The sequence below is a fragment of the Cydia amplana genome, chromosome 3 (genome assembly GCF_948474715.1).
Source record: "Cydia amplana chromosome 3, ilCydAmpl1.1, whole genome shotgun sequence".
Classification (NCBI taxonomy): domain Eukaryota; kingdom Metazoa; phylum Arthropoda; class Insecta; order Lepidoptera; family Tortricidae; genus Cydia; species Cydia amplana.
Genome location: NC_086071.1, coordinates 21793827 through 21810820, shown reverse-complemented (window position 1 = coordinate 21810820; position 16994 = coordinate 21793827). Strand labels below are relative to the sequence as shown.

The 16994-nt window shown below is 38.4% G+C and overlaps 2 protein-coding genes across 2 annotated transcripts; one reads left to right on the top strand and one right to left on the bottom strand.

Annotated features, from left to right (window-relative positions):
• The first annotated feature begins 390 nt into the window (after positions 1-390).
• LOC134662734 (beta-1,4-galactosyltransferase 1-like) lies at positions 391-2669 on the top strand. Its single transcript, XM_063519005.1, has 3 exons — positions 391-815; positions 1580-1936; positions 2474-2669. Exons 1-3 carry the CDS (start codon positions 391-393, stop codon positions 2667-2669), a joined length of 978 nt encoding a protein of 325 aa, XP_063375075.1.
• Positions 2670-10373: 7704 nt separating this feature from the next.
• LOC134662621 (uncharacterized) lies at positions 10374-14752 on the bottom strand. Its single transcript, XM_063518894.1, has 5 exons — positions 14595-14752; positions 13432-14137; positions 12795-12969; positions 12225-12461; positions 10374-10603 (listed from the first exon to the last, which is right to left on the bottom strand). The coding sequence occupies exons 1-5, from the start codon at positions 14661-14663 to the stop codon at positions 10393-10395; spliced, it is 1398 nt and encodes a 465-aa protein (XP_063374964.1). The 5' UTR covers positions 14664-14752; the 3' UTR covers positions 10374-10392.
• Positions 14753-16994: the final 2242 nt, after the last annotated feature.

The following is a 16994-nucleotide window of genomic DNA, read 5'->3' as shown; positions in this document are numbered from 1 at the left end:
TTATTCACATGTGAGGAAAAGTAATCAAATGCAAATTTTGAGTTGTTTTCTTTAGTTTGCTGGTACAATTGACTTTTAAATGATATTTGTTTCACTCGGGGGCAAATTTTGTTTAACCCTCGTGCTTTGAAACCCTCGCAACGCTCAAGATTCCATTTTTCGAACTACTCGCTACGCTCGTGGGTCAATTTTGGAATCTTTCGGTATTTCGGGTATAGCATGTGCGGTTAAACAACAACTTTGACCCCTTGTAAAACAAATACATAATTAACTGTATTGTGTTAAAATAACAGACATTTTTTTTCAGTTTATCGACTCCACTAAACATTTTTTTCCTTTATTTGGAAAATATTTCATTTTCTTTCATTTATACTGGTTTCCTTTACTGCCATGATACTTTCGAGTTACCGCAAAAAGAATCTAAAAAAAAATATTTCGGCTGTACTCCTACTCGCAGTAATAACGATCAACTTCTTCTGTACTCATGGAATTTATAACTACCCACACGTATCTGGCGACGCCATAGACTCGGTTCTGTATAAAGAAGTAATTTCTACCGTTTTAAAGAATGACAGATCGAACTGCACATATGAAGATGTTCTAAAAAGTGCACATACAATTCACCCTTGGCACGTGCGAAAGAGTTACGACGACTTTGACGCTAAAGGCATTGAACGCGGGACATTTTCACCGGAGCACTGCAACCCACTCTTCAGTGTGGCAATACTGGTCACATATAGAAACATGCAAAAGCAACTTGATATCTTCTTGCCCTATATACATAACTTTTTGAGGAAACAAAATATTCATTACAAGTAAGTAGTTTTGTAAAATAATGTTAGAAGTAGATCAGAATATCCTTTTCACCACATCTCGTAAAGGCTTTTATCCTTCAAACACTGACGAGAAAGTTGCATTTTATCCACCTGGATGCCAGCTTGGACCCTTCGACTCATTGTCAGTCCAAGGGCACGCTATACATTGTTTGACATGATGCCAATTAACGACCGCTTTCTATCACCGATTCACCGCACCGCTCGCCGTCGGCAGGGTGTTCATACCTAATACTCACCCTAGAACCTAAATCAGTGGTGGGCAAACTTTTTTTGTGGGGAACCAGAATAAGAGATTTCAGAGGAAGGCCAGAATTGCAGCTAAAATACGTTTTCATTATTACTGTGCCCATATACTAATAGTTTCGAAGGACCAGCGGCGGGCCAGATTAAGTCCTTTGGCGGGCCGTACTTTGCCCACCACTGACCTAAATGGTCGCGCACTGTAGCACGGCTTAGTAGAGTTAAAATTATTAGAAAATAGCGATCCGCCCAGGCTTCGGGTTAACAAATTATACATAAACCTTCCTCTTGAATCACTCTATCTATTAAAAAAAACCGCATCAAAATCCGTTGCGTAGTTTTAAAGATCTAAAGCATACATACTTAGGGACAGACAGACAGCGGGTAGCGACTTTGTTTTATACTATGTAGTGATTTAGCTTGTTGAATATACTTACCTACCTCTTTGGTACTATTTGGTAGTACCTACATCTTATCATCTTTGTAACTTTACCGCCATACAGGCTATATTTGATCGAGCAGCAAGACCTCAAGCCCTTCAACAAGGGTCTCCTGTACAACGTGGGCGCCCGCGCCGCCATGGCCGACGGCTTCCCCTGCCTCCTCCTGCACGACGTGGACCTGCTGCCCCTCGACTCCGCCAACCTCTACGCCTGCACGACGCAGCCGCGCCATCTCAGCGCGAGCATAGACAAGCTCCGATTCGTGTTAATCTATGACTGGCTGGTCGGAGGCGTGCTGGCCGTGCGGGCGGCGCAGTTTGAGCAGTTGAACGGGTTTTCTAACACGTTTTGGGAGTGGGGAGGCGAGGACGATGATTTTTATAATAGGATGAAGGAGCAGGATATGAAAGTTATCAGGTAATTGTTATTTTAAGGGTTCCGTACCTCAAAAGAAAAAAACGGAACCCTTATAGGATAACTCGTGTGTCTGTCTGTCTGACCATTGCCCTCCCCCTTTATCTCCGAAACTACTGGGTTTAAAATTTTGAAAAAAATACACAAAATAGTTCTTTACCTATAGATGAGAGGAAAACCTATTAGAAATGTGCAGTCAAGCGTGAGTCGGACTTAATGTACGGAACCCTCGGAATGCGACTCCGACTCGCACTTGGCCGGTTGGTAAAGATAACGTTGTAAAAACTGTTTAAAAAACCTTTGTTTGTCATCATTATCATTATCATTTATTCACAAGAACATATGGTACATGGGATGTTACAAAAAGATACTGAACCTTAATACATTCGCTAAAAGTATGCATGTGCTAAAAATATTGATCAAGTGTGTCAACGAAATCCTACAATTACCTAGAGGCATGGCACACTCCTATAAGGGTTCCGTTTTTCCTTAAGAGGTACGGAACCCTAAAAACGTAAAAAACAAAAGGTATATTTCCAGGTTCCATCGTTCAATGTCCCGCTACACGATGGTGCGCCACCCAGCGTCGCAGAAGAACTCAGCCCGCTTCGAGCGGCTGGCGCTCAATCGCGCCGAGCCTGGACCTGCGCGCGCGCACGACGGGCTGCGAACGGCGCAAGCATTCGTACGCAGGGAGGAGCATCGACTGTTTACACTGCTCGCGGTTACTATATAAGGGTCGGTTGCACCAACTGTTCGTATCGTTAAAGAGAGAAGATTTTTATTTATGTTTCATTAGTAAAGCGCCGGGGCGCGCCGGCTGACATTGATCAGTCTGTCAAATGTGGTTGGTGCAACTGGCCCTAAATTATACAGCGGGACTTAATCTTTTACCTCCGACGCAACTCCGACGTCTCGAGGACAGAGCGCCCGCCGAGCGGGTTCCCGACACTCAATGTGTTAATTAATAATATTTAGTGTATACATTTATTGCGAGGACCGCTTGAAAAGTCACTATAGACAGGGGTGAAAATAAAACAGTCAGTGAATATAACTTATTATACAAAATTAAACTATGTATTTTATTGGTAACTTTAATAAAGAATGCTTAGAACATTAATAATATATTTTTTCTACTCCCGTACTTTTATTTGTCATTTAAAGGGTCGTGCACACACCTTTAAACCCCTATCTTATAGTAGTTATAGTTGTCAAGACAAGCCTTTAGTCTATTCCCCAAAAAAGTTTGTGCATACACGCAGTATCTTTTTGGCACTTTTACGATACTTCGTGTAATCACCAGACAGATGAGTGAACCATAGACATGTTTTTTTTTTCATTCATTCTTTTCCCGCCCGTACGTACCCTCCATTCTTTGCTACTTCTTGAATGAAAAATATTTGTTAAATTTACAATTTTATTTCAAAGTGCTTGGTCGTAGAAAAAGTATTGTATGCAACGTTGTTTAACTGAGTCAAAAAATACTCGTGGCGTCTTTATTAACAATTTTCGTCTTCGGTTCAAATTGTTACTCACGCCACTCGCCTTTTTTTACCTCTTTTAAACAACGGTTGCATAAAATACTATTATTTTATTTTATCAGTATATATTTAAAGTATGTATACAATACCACCGCAAGATCTGGGTCAGTATAAACCGCATCCGAACGGGAGTAGGACGCTGTAACCAGAACCTTCACAGATAGGGAATCTCGCCGACACCAGCCTGTGACTGTGGGGAGCCAACCCGAACAATCCCTCACATTTAGGGTTTAAGATCCGGATATCCGAAATATCCGGATATCCGTCAAATCTAAGATCCGGATCCAACGTCTCATAGGATCCGGATATTTCGGATCTCACGGATCCGTTAAATATTGCATTGGTCGCGTTATTGGTACGCGATAACGTCATAAAATAAGTACAAATATTGCTTAAACTAAACAGTAAGTCTTAAAACGAGCTACCTGCATGCCTCCTGACTGGAATAAGGGTAAATATTTGTATGTTTTAAAGTAATTGTTATCAGGTTTTCGCTCAGTCGCCTTTGGGTCGTCTACCTGGAACTTCATTAGTGCTTGTGCGTGTTGTTATCAGTGACTTTTTTGTGTTATCGTGTCCGTTCCCAGTCTTCACATAAATAACATGTGCTTGATGTGCTGCTAACTGAGTAACTAATATTGATATTTTTTTCTCGTTATTAAGAAGCTGTAGCCCAAATTTCTTAGTTTCCCGAAACTTTTGTAGTAATTTCACATTATTTTGCAGTAATTAACTGGATTTATACAGGGTGCCCGGTAATTAGTGGATAACCTTCTAACCACCGACAGAGCACCTTAGGCTGGTCCAGAAAATGCACTTATAGGTCTAGTAAAAGTTTCGTGGTTTTCGAGATAATCGAACTTTTCTGTCTTTTTTAATTGGAGCTAGACCTATAAGTGCATTTTCTGGACCAGCCTAAGGTGCTCTGTCGGTGGTTAGAAGGTTATCCACTAATTACCGGGCACCCTGTATATACCTATAATGGAAGATTGTGGTAATGGGGACTGAATAAATGAGTGAGATACTTTTTCTAAGCCATTTTTCTCAATCTAATGACTGAAGGTATAGCTATTTTACCAAGGTAAAGGAAGTACGTTTTTTAATAGTATAAATTATATCACACCACACCGGTATAAAATAATAAAAGTACATAAATGTAACTTTTTCTCCATTTTCTATTTTGTGAGCTTATAATGGCAAATTCAAGAAAAAAACGCCGAAGTTAAAGCGGTGTTTTTAGGCACCTTTAGAATTAATTCTTCTGAGCAGATATATAGAAATAAATTTGCTTTAATTACTTCATTTTTGGCGTTTTCGGTTACAAATCGACTACGGCCTCCTAAAAAAAATGCATAATATTATTAATAGGAATACCTAATTAAGACTACACTGAATATCTTATTATACTTATTTATATCGTTTTGAGATAATAATAATAATTACTAATAATGGTAATTAACTAAAATATGAACATTTGACATTTTACTAGCTGTTCGTTGTATGTAAGTTGTAAATTTCGTCACCTTTCTTGATACAGATCCGTATTATCCGAATTATCCGGATATCCGGATCCGTCAAATTTTAATATCCGAAATATCCGGATCCGAAAAATTGACGGATCTTGCAAACCCTATCCATTTCGAATGAGCATCTACCAGAACAATAGTATTTTATGCAACCGTTGTTTAAGAGAGGTCAAAAAAGGCGAGTGGCGTGAGTAACAGTTTGAGGCGAAGCCGAAAATTGTTACTTAATAAAGACGCCACAAATATTTTTGACTCAGTTAAACAACGTTGCATACTTACAATACTTTTTCTACGACCAAGCACTTTGTAATAAAATTGTAAATTTAACATATATGTATTTTTCATTCAGGAAGTAGCAAAGAATGCGTATCGTCTTGGGTCGTCCCATTCGTTTTTCGTCAAGTTCTTAAATTTGTCCTATTCTGCTTTCGTCACCCATTCTACATTCGTCACAATCGTCGGTGGCTTTCAAAGTAGAATGCGTGACGAAAGCAGAATAGGACTAATTTAAGAACTTGACGAAAAACTAATGGGACGATCCAAGACGATACCAAAGAATGGAGGGTACGGGCGGGAAAAGAATGAATGAAATAAAAAAGAATTAAAAAATTCAAAATAAACAAAAATAAAACCAAAATAAAATAACGTAAGTAACATAATTTCTTTTTAACCCTTTGACCGCCGTTGGCATGTATACAAGACAACGATAGAACGATACACTGGCGCCGCAGTCTTAATGTATACAAGACACAAATTCAACCGCTCGGTAAATGTGAAAAAAAAAACATCAATTGTATTGTTTTTACACTCGTGTTAATGTTTTATTTAGGTATTTGATTTTTAAAATAATTGCATGCATTTAAAGCAGCTATATAAATCCATTCTTTTATAATAAGGCTATCGAATAATATTTTCGTGTTCCTCGTCGCCGTTGTCTTGTATATGTCATCGTAAAATTGTAAACACTCGTCATATTATAATCTCGCTAGTTACATTATAAACCGACGGTAGGGAGATTATAATCTAACCTAACCTAACCTACGTTAGATTATAAACTAACGGGTTCACAATCTTACGGTGTCATATACAAGACAGCGAGGGATGGAAATGTTAACTCGATATGAGAATATTCAAAATAAATATCCAATTGCAAATCTAGTTTTATTTAAGCATTTGAACACCTTTTAAATGCCAATTGGTGGTAACTAGTAACTAGAATACGTTAAACGAGAGAGAGACAGGCATAACTATAGCTGAAGTTCAGGGAGCTTTTTCAGCTGTCGATAGTAGAGTTAGACAAGTAAATCTGTCCTTGTGGTCTATTTGCAGAACAAATGATTCATTTTGAGATGATAGTGTAGTGGGGAGTGATACCCTGAAGTGACCGCTTCGCACAAGAATGGTACAGGCGGACGCTCGGAATAGTCAGTGTCGCCTATGAGAATGTTATATATTTGAAATTGACGAAAAATTTACATGGTAGGGAGGATGTAATACGGGAACTGAGAAGCTCATTTAAGGAACATGTCGAATGTGAAACATGCATTCCCGAACATTTCCGATCCCCACCCTTTTCCAATATTATTGTTCTTCACTCATTGACAATTCAACCCACGTGTAATTTTCCCCAATGCAGTTCCGATACATTTATATTATCGACACACGATGCGCGGCTCTAACCTTACGCTTATAAAGTTTACGTACCGACAAGCGCTTACGCCGTTGACCTAGAGACTATTATTACTTAATCCGCACGGAAGCAGTCCTTGTCGGTCAGCACTGCGGGCAGTCCATGCGCGCCGTTGTCTTGTATACAAGACTTCTCGTACAGCCTAGTGCGGTGATATTACGTCAATCAATATTGTTTAGTGGTTGTTTTTAATGATAAAGACCTTTATTTTTAACATTCTCGTGTCTAAAAAACATGTTAATTTTTGGCATTTTCGAAATAAATTAAAGTTGTTTAAGAACAAAGCCAAATTGAGAAGTTTTTTACCATAAATTGTAAATATCGATATCACTATTTGCAATCCCTAAACTTTTTATTAGTTGTTTACTTAAAATTTACTCTGGCGTGTGAGTGAGCGTCTTTGCGGACTAGGTCCGGCGGCCAAAAGGTTAAAAAAGGGAACCGCCTTCAAAAGACCAACCCACTGAAAATCACAAAATATTTTTTATATGACACCCCTCTCTCTTCTTCTTCCTCGCGTTAGCATTATCCCGGCATTTTGCCACGGCTCGTGGGAGCCTGGGGTCTGCTTGACAACTAATCCCATGATTTGACGTAGGCACTAGTTTTTACGAAAGCGACTGCCATCTGACCTTCCCACCCAGAGGGGAAACTAGGCCTTATTGGGATTAGTCCGGTTTCCTCACGATGTTTTCCTTCACCGAAAAGCAACTGGTAAATATCAAATGATATTTCGTACTTAAGTACATAAGTTCCGAGAAACTCATTGGTACGAGTCGGGGTTGAAAGTCGCACGCTCTTACCGCTAGGCCACCAGCGCTTCACCCCTATCCCGTCGTAAAGCAGATTTCTGCCAAAAAGTAATTAATACCTTATAATAAGAAAATTAATAACCATCCGGGTAATTACTTAGTTTTTGAAGTCGGTGCCATTTTTATTTTTTTTAATTCTTCAGTAAAAACATCGTATAAAGCGTACCTGAATAGAAGAAAATTAACCTTTTGGCCGCCGGACCTAGTCCGCAAAGACGCTCACTCACACGCCAGAGCAAATTTTAAGTAAACAACTAATAAAAAGTTTAGGGATTTTAAATAGTGATATCGATATTTACAATTTATGGTAAAAATCTTCTCAATTTGGCTTTGTTCTTATCCAACTTTAATTTATTTCGAAAATGCCCAAAATTAACATATTTTTTACACACGACAATGTTAAAAATAAAGGTCTTTATCATTAAAAACAACCACTAAACAATATCGATTCATGACGTAATATCACCGCACTAGGCTGTACAAGAAGTCGTTTATACAAGACAACGGCGCGCATGGACTGTCCGCAGTGCAGACCGACAAGGACTGTTTCCGCGCGGATTAAGTAATAATAGTCTCTAGGTCAACGGCGTAAGCGCTTGTCGGTACGTAAACTTTATAAGCGTAACGTTAGAGCCGCGCATCGTGTGTCGATAATATAAATGTAAGTACCGGAACTGCATTGGGGAAAATTGCACGTGGGTTAATTGAATTGTCAATGAGTGAAGAACAATAATATTGGAAAAGGGTGGGGATCAGAAATGTTCGGGTATGCATGTTTCACATTCGACATGTTCTTTAGATGAGCTTATCAGTTTCCGTATTACATCCCCCCTACCATGACAATTTTTCGTCAATTTCAAATATATAACATTCTCATAGTTAGGCGACACTGACTATATAGTCCTAGCGTCCGCCTGTACCTACCATTCTTGTGCGAAGCGGTCACTGCAGGGTATCACTCCCCACTACACTATCATCTTAAAATGAATCTTTTGTTCTGCAAATAATCCACAAGGACAGATTTACTTGTCTGACTCTACTATCAACAGCTGAAGAAGCTCCCTGAACTTCAGCTATAGTTAATGCCTGTCTCTCTCGTCTCGTTTTACGTATTCTAGTTACTAGTTACCACCGATTGGCATTTAACAAGTGTTCAAATGCTTAAATAAAACCAGATTTGCGATTTGATATTTATTTTGAATATTCTCATATCGAGTTAACATTCCCATCCCTAGCTGTCTTGTATACAGGACAACGGCGATGAGGAACAAGAAAAACGTTGAAATCTGGAGCAATTTTTTTGAGAGCCTTATTATAAAAGAATGGATTTCTATAGCTGCAATAAATGCAATTTTTTTTAAACAAGGACCTAAAACATGAACATGAGTGTAAAAAAAAAATTGATATTTTTTCCACATTTACCGAGCGGTTGAATTTTTGTCTTGTATACAAGACAGCGGCGCCAGTGTATCGTTCTATCGTTGTCTTGTATACATGCCAACGGCGGTCAAAGGGTTAAAATTAGTTGTACATACTAAAAGCGACCAAGTGCGAGTCGGACTCGCCCATGAAGGATTCCGTATTTAGGAGATTTTGACGTATTAAAAAAAAAACTACTTACTAGATCTCATTCAAACCAATTTTCGGTGGAAGTTTACATGGTAATGTACATCATATATTTTTTTGTTTTATCATTCTCTTATTTTAGAAGTTACAGGGGGGGGGACACACATTTTACCACTTTGGAAGTGTCTCTCGCGCAAACTATTCAGTTTAGAAAAAAATGATATTAGAAACCTCAATATCATTTTTTAGGGTTCCGTAGCCAAATGGCAAAAAACGGAACCCTTATAGATTCGTCATGTCTGTCTGTCTGTCCGTCTGTCTGTCCGTCCGTATGTCACAGCCACTTTTCTCCGAAACTATAAGAACTTGAAACTTGGTAAGTAGATGTATTCTGTGAACCGCATTAAGATTTTCACACAAAAATAGAAAAAAAACAATTAATTTTTGGGGTTCCCCATACTTCGAACTGAAACTCAAATTTTTTTTTTTCATCAAACCCATACGTGTGGGGTATCTATGGATAGGTCTTCAAAAATGATATTGAGGTTCCTAATATCATTTTTTTCTAAACTGAATAGTTTGCGCGAGAGACACTTCCAAAGTGGTAAAATGTGTGTCCCCCCCCCCCTAACTTCTAAAATAAGAGAATGATAAAACTAAAAAAAATATATGATGTACATTACCATGTAAACTTCCACCGAAAATTGGTTTGAACGAGATCTAGCAAGTAGTTTTTTTTTTAATACGTCATAAATCGCCTAAATACGGAACCCTTCATGGGCGAGTCCGACTCGCACTTGGCCGCTTTTTAAGACCTATCCATAGATACCCCACACGTATGGGTTTGATGAAAAAAAATTTTTTGAGTTTCAGTTCTATGGGGAACCCCCAAAATTAATTTTTTTTTTCTATTTTAGTGTGAAAATCTTAAAATCTTAATGCGGTTCACAGAATACATCTACTTACCAAGTTTCAACATTACAGTTCTTATAGTTTCGGAAAAAAGTGGCTGTGACATATGGACGGACAGACAGACGGACAGACGGACGGACAGACAGACAGACGGACGGACAGACAGACAGACAGACAGACATGACGAATCCATAAGGGTTCCGCTTTTTGCGATTTGGCTACGGAACCCTAAAAAGCGTAATATGTTCTCAGTTAATTAATACAAAATGAATACCTACCATAAGGCACCGTTAATAGGTACCTACTGTTATTCTATTCACCTGCAATCGTTATTCTTACCAAACCGGGCAATTTTGGGCATGGCAGGCCAAGTAAAACAACTTGCGATTAGTTTGTTATAATATTTATTTTCCTATCGTCTCTTATACAAGCAAGGTTTCAAAGTCAACGGCACGTGTCTAGCTTTTTTCGACGCCTCCTGAATTTTCTTAAACTCCATAAAATAGAACACGTTGTGAGTCTGATCAGTCTGGAGGAGCTTGAACCCGAGCCGCTCGACTCCGCGCGTGAACTCTTCCAGCTTGTCGAACCGGGACTCCACCTCGGCGATCAGGAGGTGGCCTCTGGAAGATGTAACAATTTCACTTTGACTGGTAAATAATTCTGAAATAACAGTAACTTAAATATAAATATCCCGTAAAAAGTTGAATTTTTATAATACCTATTGACATCGCTAGATAGATGTCTCCACTCTCGATACATTAGGCTAATGCAGCAGAGGTAAGAGTTGGGGTGAGAGAGGGAAAAAAGTAACGTTTATTTAAAAAAATGCAAGCTTTTATCGTCTATAGTACTTTTCTAATTTAGTCATCTTTAACACATTCAGTGCCAGCGCGAGCTACGCGCTACGAGCGTAGCCGATAACACGGGAAAAACAGTATGTAGCGAAAAGCGCCTACGAACAGTGAACTCCCCTAGCGAGTCGCTGGCAGTTAATGTGTTAAGCGTTTGCCAGACTAATCAACGTCACTCAGCAGTGAACAATGAAAAAAAAAACCGGCCAAGTGCGAGTCGGACTCGCGTTCCAAGGGTTCCGTACATTAAGTCCGACTCACGCTTGACTGCACATTTCTAATAGGTTTTCCTGTCATCTATAGCAGGGATGTTGCGAACATCCGCATCCGCATCCGCAACGGCGGAACTTCCGCATTATTTTCAACATCCGCATCTGCATCCGCATCCGCATAAAATCGATGCGGAGCTTATGCGGATGCGGATGTCAAACAAGTCTGTACAGGAACGTCTTAGCGGCGTCGTGTGCCAGGTAATTTCGTCATTACCTATAACGAAATCGTTTAGATCCAGAAAAGTCGGCCAAATTACTGTTTATTAAATATAACGCACCCTATATTCTTGCTCAAATACTAAACGTTTCGTTTTTTTTAAATAAAAAATACTAAAAATGTAATATTTGACGTTTTCTAAGTACCTAATCTTGACATCCGCATCCGCATCCGCGGATGTGAGACTTTAAATATCCGCATCCGCGGATGTCAAAAAATCTGCATCCGCAACATCCCTGATCTATAGGTAAAGAACTATTTTGTGTAGTTTTTTCAAAATTTTAGACCCAGTTGTTTCGGAGATAAGGGGGGGGGGGGGAATGGTCATTATTTGCCTATTTTCTTGAATAACTGCTAAACTATTAATCCTAAAATTATAAAAAAAATATAATTGAGATCCTTACAATGAGCTCTTTCATTGGATATATAACACGATATAGTTTGAAAAACTTTATATTTTAATTTTCTTATTTACCCCCCAAAATCGGCCTCCATATTTAAACTTCATTTATTTACGTTACACGTCCATCTTTGGGTCACAAACTTACATATGTGTGCCAAATTTCAACTTAATTGGTCCAGTAGTTTCGGAGAAAATAGGCCGTGACAGACGGACGGACAGACAGACGAGTGATCCTATTAGGGTTCCGTTTTTTCCTTTTGAGGTACGGAACCCTAAAAACAGTGAATATTTTAACACGTTCACTGCGGTATGGGGTCGAAACTGTCAATAGACTCCATGTATGCAAAGTATGCTTAGTTACACTAATTGCCGCAGCGAAGGCGTTAACAGTGAGAGTGGTTTAGTGCCACCTACCCTAAGACGATTAAACTATTTCCATCATCAGAGCAGCCTGGCACATGGTATTGCCACAGACTGATATATAAATAAAAGACTCACCCAGTCTTCAGCACCCTGTTCCCTTCAGCCAAATATTCGGCCAACTGCGTCCCCATCAACGCCAGACAATACACCACCACGTCCACCGACGCGCTCAACAATGGTGTATGAGCCATGTCACAAGCGTCAACCCCTGGTGATGAAGCCACCAGGTCAAATGAGCGGACCTTCTGGGGAATCCGATGGGAAAGAGTGGCAGAGCCACAACCCATGTCTGCTATGAGGTGGGTTTTAGGCCTACAAAAAAGGTAAAAACAATAAGAGAACTGTGAATCATGTTAATCACTCGTGGCTGAAGCACTTCAAGAGTACCTCACCTTCAGCACCATGTAGTCCTGAATCTCAAATTAGTTTAAAAATACTTGTATAGGGGAGATATTACATTTTGATGCCGTGGCCAGGATATTTTGAGGCAGTGATATAACTAGGACAAAAATGCATATTTGTTTAATTTAAATACCATAAAATCAGTTTTAAGAGTGACCTAAGAGAATGTAACCATGGCAACGTAAAGCAAGAGTTGATTCACCCAGGTGCTTTTCCACTCTGGACATGTACTAGTAAACTTACATTTTCATGATCCTCTTGACAATGAGGTCCAGCGGGTTCACGGGCCATTTCTTGATCTGCTGCTGGTAACCTTGGTGGTATGTCTCGAAGGCTGCTGGGTCAGCTTGGAACAGCTCCTTTGCTTCTGTTCCCGATGATGTGTACAGCTTTTCATTGAGATATCTGAACTGCGCAGCTAAAAAGTACATCTTATGTTAACATTTTCTATTTCTTCTAAAAAGTTAAATCGGCTCATATTATAATTAATAAGCCTTTTATTTAGTTAGAATATTGTGAGGTAACAACAAAACACACTAATAACTATTATTACTAATTCAGAGCTATTGGGTATGTGCAAAGTTGTTTGTGGTGGGGGCAAGCGATGATGCCAGCGCACAATCTTCATACTATTTTTGGTTATTTGTGGAGATCAAGGGGAGAGGTCTTTGCCCAGCAGTGGGACACTAACAAGCTAAAAAAAATGTGGATGTTCTTATTTACAGGTGAGCAGATTTGATAATTATATTATGTGCAGAATATTTTTTTTATGTTTTAGGAAGTTTTTCAAAATGGCGAAGCCTTGACAGGTCTACAGCTCACAGAGCCACTACTAATAGGATTAATGTTCCAAAATAGTAGTTAATAAAGTATTCCTTACCTTGCAATTTGGCAATCATTCTTTCTCGCAGTGAATTAGAATTCCCACTAAGATTGATAGAGTTCCGGTTGCTTTGCTCCAGCATTTTCTTTATCTGCTCCTTCTTCTTGTTAAATTTTACTTTAGGCTTTTCTCTGAACAAAATATCTTCTTGGTCCTCATTCTTAAAAGCCTCAGTCAATTTCTTTTTCTTAGCATTAATAATTGCCTCGTCTGCTTTGTCTGTGTCAACATTATTAAGCTCTATGTCACTTATTTCAAGTTCTTTGTTATGTTTTTGCTTCTGAGGCTTTTTTTCCGTGCCATTAGTTTCATTTGGATTATTGATCGCTTTTTGGTTCTTATTTTTTTGTTTAGGAGATTTGTTAAGTTTGGGTTTCTTAAGTTTATCATGGTTTTTATTAACAGCATTATGTTTTTTGGTATTTAGAACAGGTTTCGGCTCACTTTGCTTAGGTTCCGGTTTATTTGGGTTTAATACAAATCTACCTGGTTGATTGTGATTTGAACTAGTTTCAGATTCAATATTTTGAGGTTTACTCAAAGTTTGATATATTTTCCTGTTTTTCTGCCTGATTTTCTTCAACTTCCGCTTGTCCGTAGATTTCTTAGCGGTTGTTTTTTTCTGAATGTTGCCATTTACTTGAGGAGGTTTGACTTTAGACTCTTTGGTCTCTGCCGTAGACGACATTTTTCCCTGTTTATTCTGGAACGTGAATTATTTTTTGTGTGTTGCAGGAATGTACTATTTGTTATGTATTTATAAAGTATAAAAATAATTTTAAAGTAAGTAACGTTTTCTTAAACAATAAAATAACCATACGTCTTTACGACTGTAAGAGGTTATGAATGAATGAATGAAAAACTTTATTTTCAGGCATCTATTGCACCATAGATAAATACCTTATAACTAGCATACATATTATTATAAAATATATCTTAAAACTAAACACACACAATTATGGCTGCGATGCAGTTCGTAACCCCGCAGTATCAGAGAGCGGGTTATGTTTACATTTATAATTTGTACACTTGTGGTCTCTATTTCTTGCATATCTGGCGTAAAAACTTGCTGAATAATTAAATTAGGTAAAATATCTGGTAAGGATGTAATGTTTAGTTGATTTATATGGCAAAAAAATCTACAGTCAATAAGTACTTACGTTTGCAGATTTGGAGAAGTTTACACTAGTGTCGGGCACGTCGGTGCCCCATTCTGGCACTTTGAACATTTTCACGTATATTTAATTACTATTGCTTACTAATTTCTATTGTATTACATAGTTTTTATTGAAGACACGTGAAAAAATATACACGCCGCAAAACTAGATTTTGCATTTGCGTACAATCGAACTGTCACTGTCAGACGATTGACGTGACTGATAATGTCAGTGTCAAAACGTTTCGATATTGCATAGGTAGTAAATTTATTATTATTATTTAAACTTTATTGCACAGTAAAAATATACAGTGACAAAAGGCGGACTTAATGCTACACGGCATTCTCTACCAGTCAACCTTTAGGCCAAACAGAGAAACATAGTTGGTGCGGGGTATGTAAAGAACACTAAAACTTGATGCTTATAATTAATAGGCACAAATATAAATGTAATGTGAAGATATAATAAATATATGCAATATACAACAATAATATATACGTATATGTATACAATAATTATATATAAATAAATATATATATATATATATATATATATAAACCTGCTACTAAATTTACTATGAAGATACTTAATCTTTAGACTTTTCAAAAAGATACTTGCGCAGCTTGCGCTTGAACGTCAACTTAGTCTCGGCTTGTCGTAAGCTGAGAGGCAAATCATTCCAGAGACGGATGGCTTGCACGGTGAATGAATTGGACATAGCACTAGAACGATGATGCGGGACAGCTAAAACAAGTTTGCGAGCAGTGCGAAGTTCGCATCCTGGTCGGGCAGTTACAAATTTAAATTTAGAACTCAAGTAATCTGGTGCCACTGGATCAAATAGAATGGAGAACAGGGTGCATAAACTTTTGAGACTTCTGCGCTCACGAATACGAAGCCAGTTGAGTTGTCGGCGAAAGGCGGATACGTGGTCATACTTGCGAAGGCCATAAATGAACCTAATACAGTTGTTCAATAGTCGGTCGAGCTTGTCCAGTAATGCTTGCGTCACATTAGTGCAGCACACATCACAATAATCGATGACAGGTAACACCAGAGCTTGAATAAGGAGAGTTTTGGTAGCAATCGGTAGAAAATATTTAAACCTATATAGTGATCGCAAGGTATACGTAACTCTTCGACACACATCGGACACTTGGGGTTCCCAGGTCAGGCCACAATCAAACAGCAATCCTAAGTTTTTAACTTTGGTGGAAAAAGGGATGACAATGTTTTCGTAGAGAATCGGTGCAACATACCTGAAATCGGTATTTAAGACCAGGCGAGGATTCCCGATAATGATAGCCTGACACTTGGAGGGATTCACAGCTATTCCGAAGTCGTTGGACCAAGATGAGATGCGATTGAGGTCATCATTCAATCTCGAGATAGCTTCGTCCACGTCCTCGAGCCTCGACTGCGTGTAAAGTTGTAGGTCATCAGCATATAAGTGGAAGGAGCACTTAATTTTAGTCGTAATCAAGTTAATAAAAACGGAAAAAAGCAAGGGAGAAAGTATGCCGCCCTGAGGAACGCCCGAAGTTAAATTTATGTTGTGCGAACCACCATTAGAAAGTGTAAGCAAAAAAAATAAATGTAAAGTCTTTTTAAGGTGGACAAATTTACAAACCTATTTTAACAATATGTATTTGCTTTAGTCAATACATATTGTTAAAATAGGCAAGTTTATGCAAATGCGTACACTCCAAAGTATGTCGAAGGATAGTTCTTGAGGTTACCACGGTGAGCTATATACAAGCTGTCCCAAGAAGTAGTGATATACTGAAGCTGGGAGGTAGAGAATCACCCCCATGTATGTTCCGCGATTTTTCGTATTTTCGGAGTTATGATTTTTTTTAATTTTTCACCTATCGCCGAGTACGATGAGATTTTTATTAATTATGGTGACGTAAATTATTGCGGTAGATGCTTGATTTTTTTTTGTGTGCTAAGCTGATAGATAGGCCAATTCAGTATGGTAACATTTACTATCGTTAGATCTTTGAATGAAATTAAAAAAAAAATTAATGCCAAGAAAGATAAAATTAACCAGTATGTTCACAACTTCAAGGGCGCTTAAAAAAATAAAACATACTGGGTAATTTTATCTTTCTTGGCATTTTTTTTTAAATTCCATTCAAAGATCTAACGATAGTAAATGTTACCATACTGAATTGACCTATCTATCAGCTTAGCACACAAAAAAAATCAAGCATCTACCGCAATAATTCACGTCACCATAAATAAAAATCTCATCGTACTCGGCGATAGGTGAAAAATTAAAAAAAATCATAACTCCGAAAATACGAAAAATCGCGGAACATACATGGGGGTGATTCGTGATTCAGATAGCCCTCTAGGTCCTCTACCTCCCAGCTTCAGTATATCACTACTTCTTGGGAC

Excerpts from the sequence above, each read along its gene's own strand:
- LOC134662621 (XM_063518894.1), bottom strand. The coding sequence starts at position 14,663 with ATGTTCAAAGTGCCAGAATGGGGCACCGACGTGCCCGACACTAGTGTA. Across the intron at positions 12,970-13,431 it reads AATGATTGCCAAATTGCAAG|CTGCGCAGTTCAGATATCTC; the intron begins GTAAGGAATACT and ends TGTACTTTTTAG. Across the intron at positions 10,604-12,224 it reads AACAGGGTGCTGAAGACTGG|AGGCCACCTCCTGATCGCCG; the intron begins GTGAGTCTTTTA and ends TACATCTTCCAG.
- LOC134662734 (XM_063519005.1), top strand. The coding sequence starts at position 391 with ATGATACTTTCGAGTTACCGCAAAAAGAATCTAAAAAAAAATATTTCG. Across the intron at positions 816-1,579 it reads AAACAAAATATTCATTACAA|GCTATATTTGATCGAGCAGC; the intron begins GTAAGTAGTTTT and ends ACCGCCATACAG. Across the intron at positions 1,937-2,473 it reads CAGGATATGAAAGTTATCAG|GTTCCATCGTTCAATGTCCC; the intron begins GTAATTGTTATT and ends GTATATTTCCAG.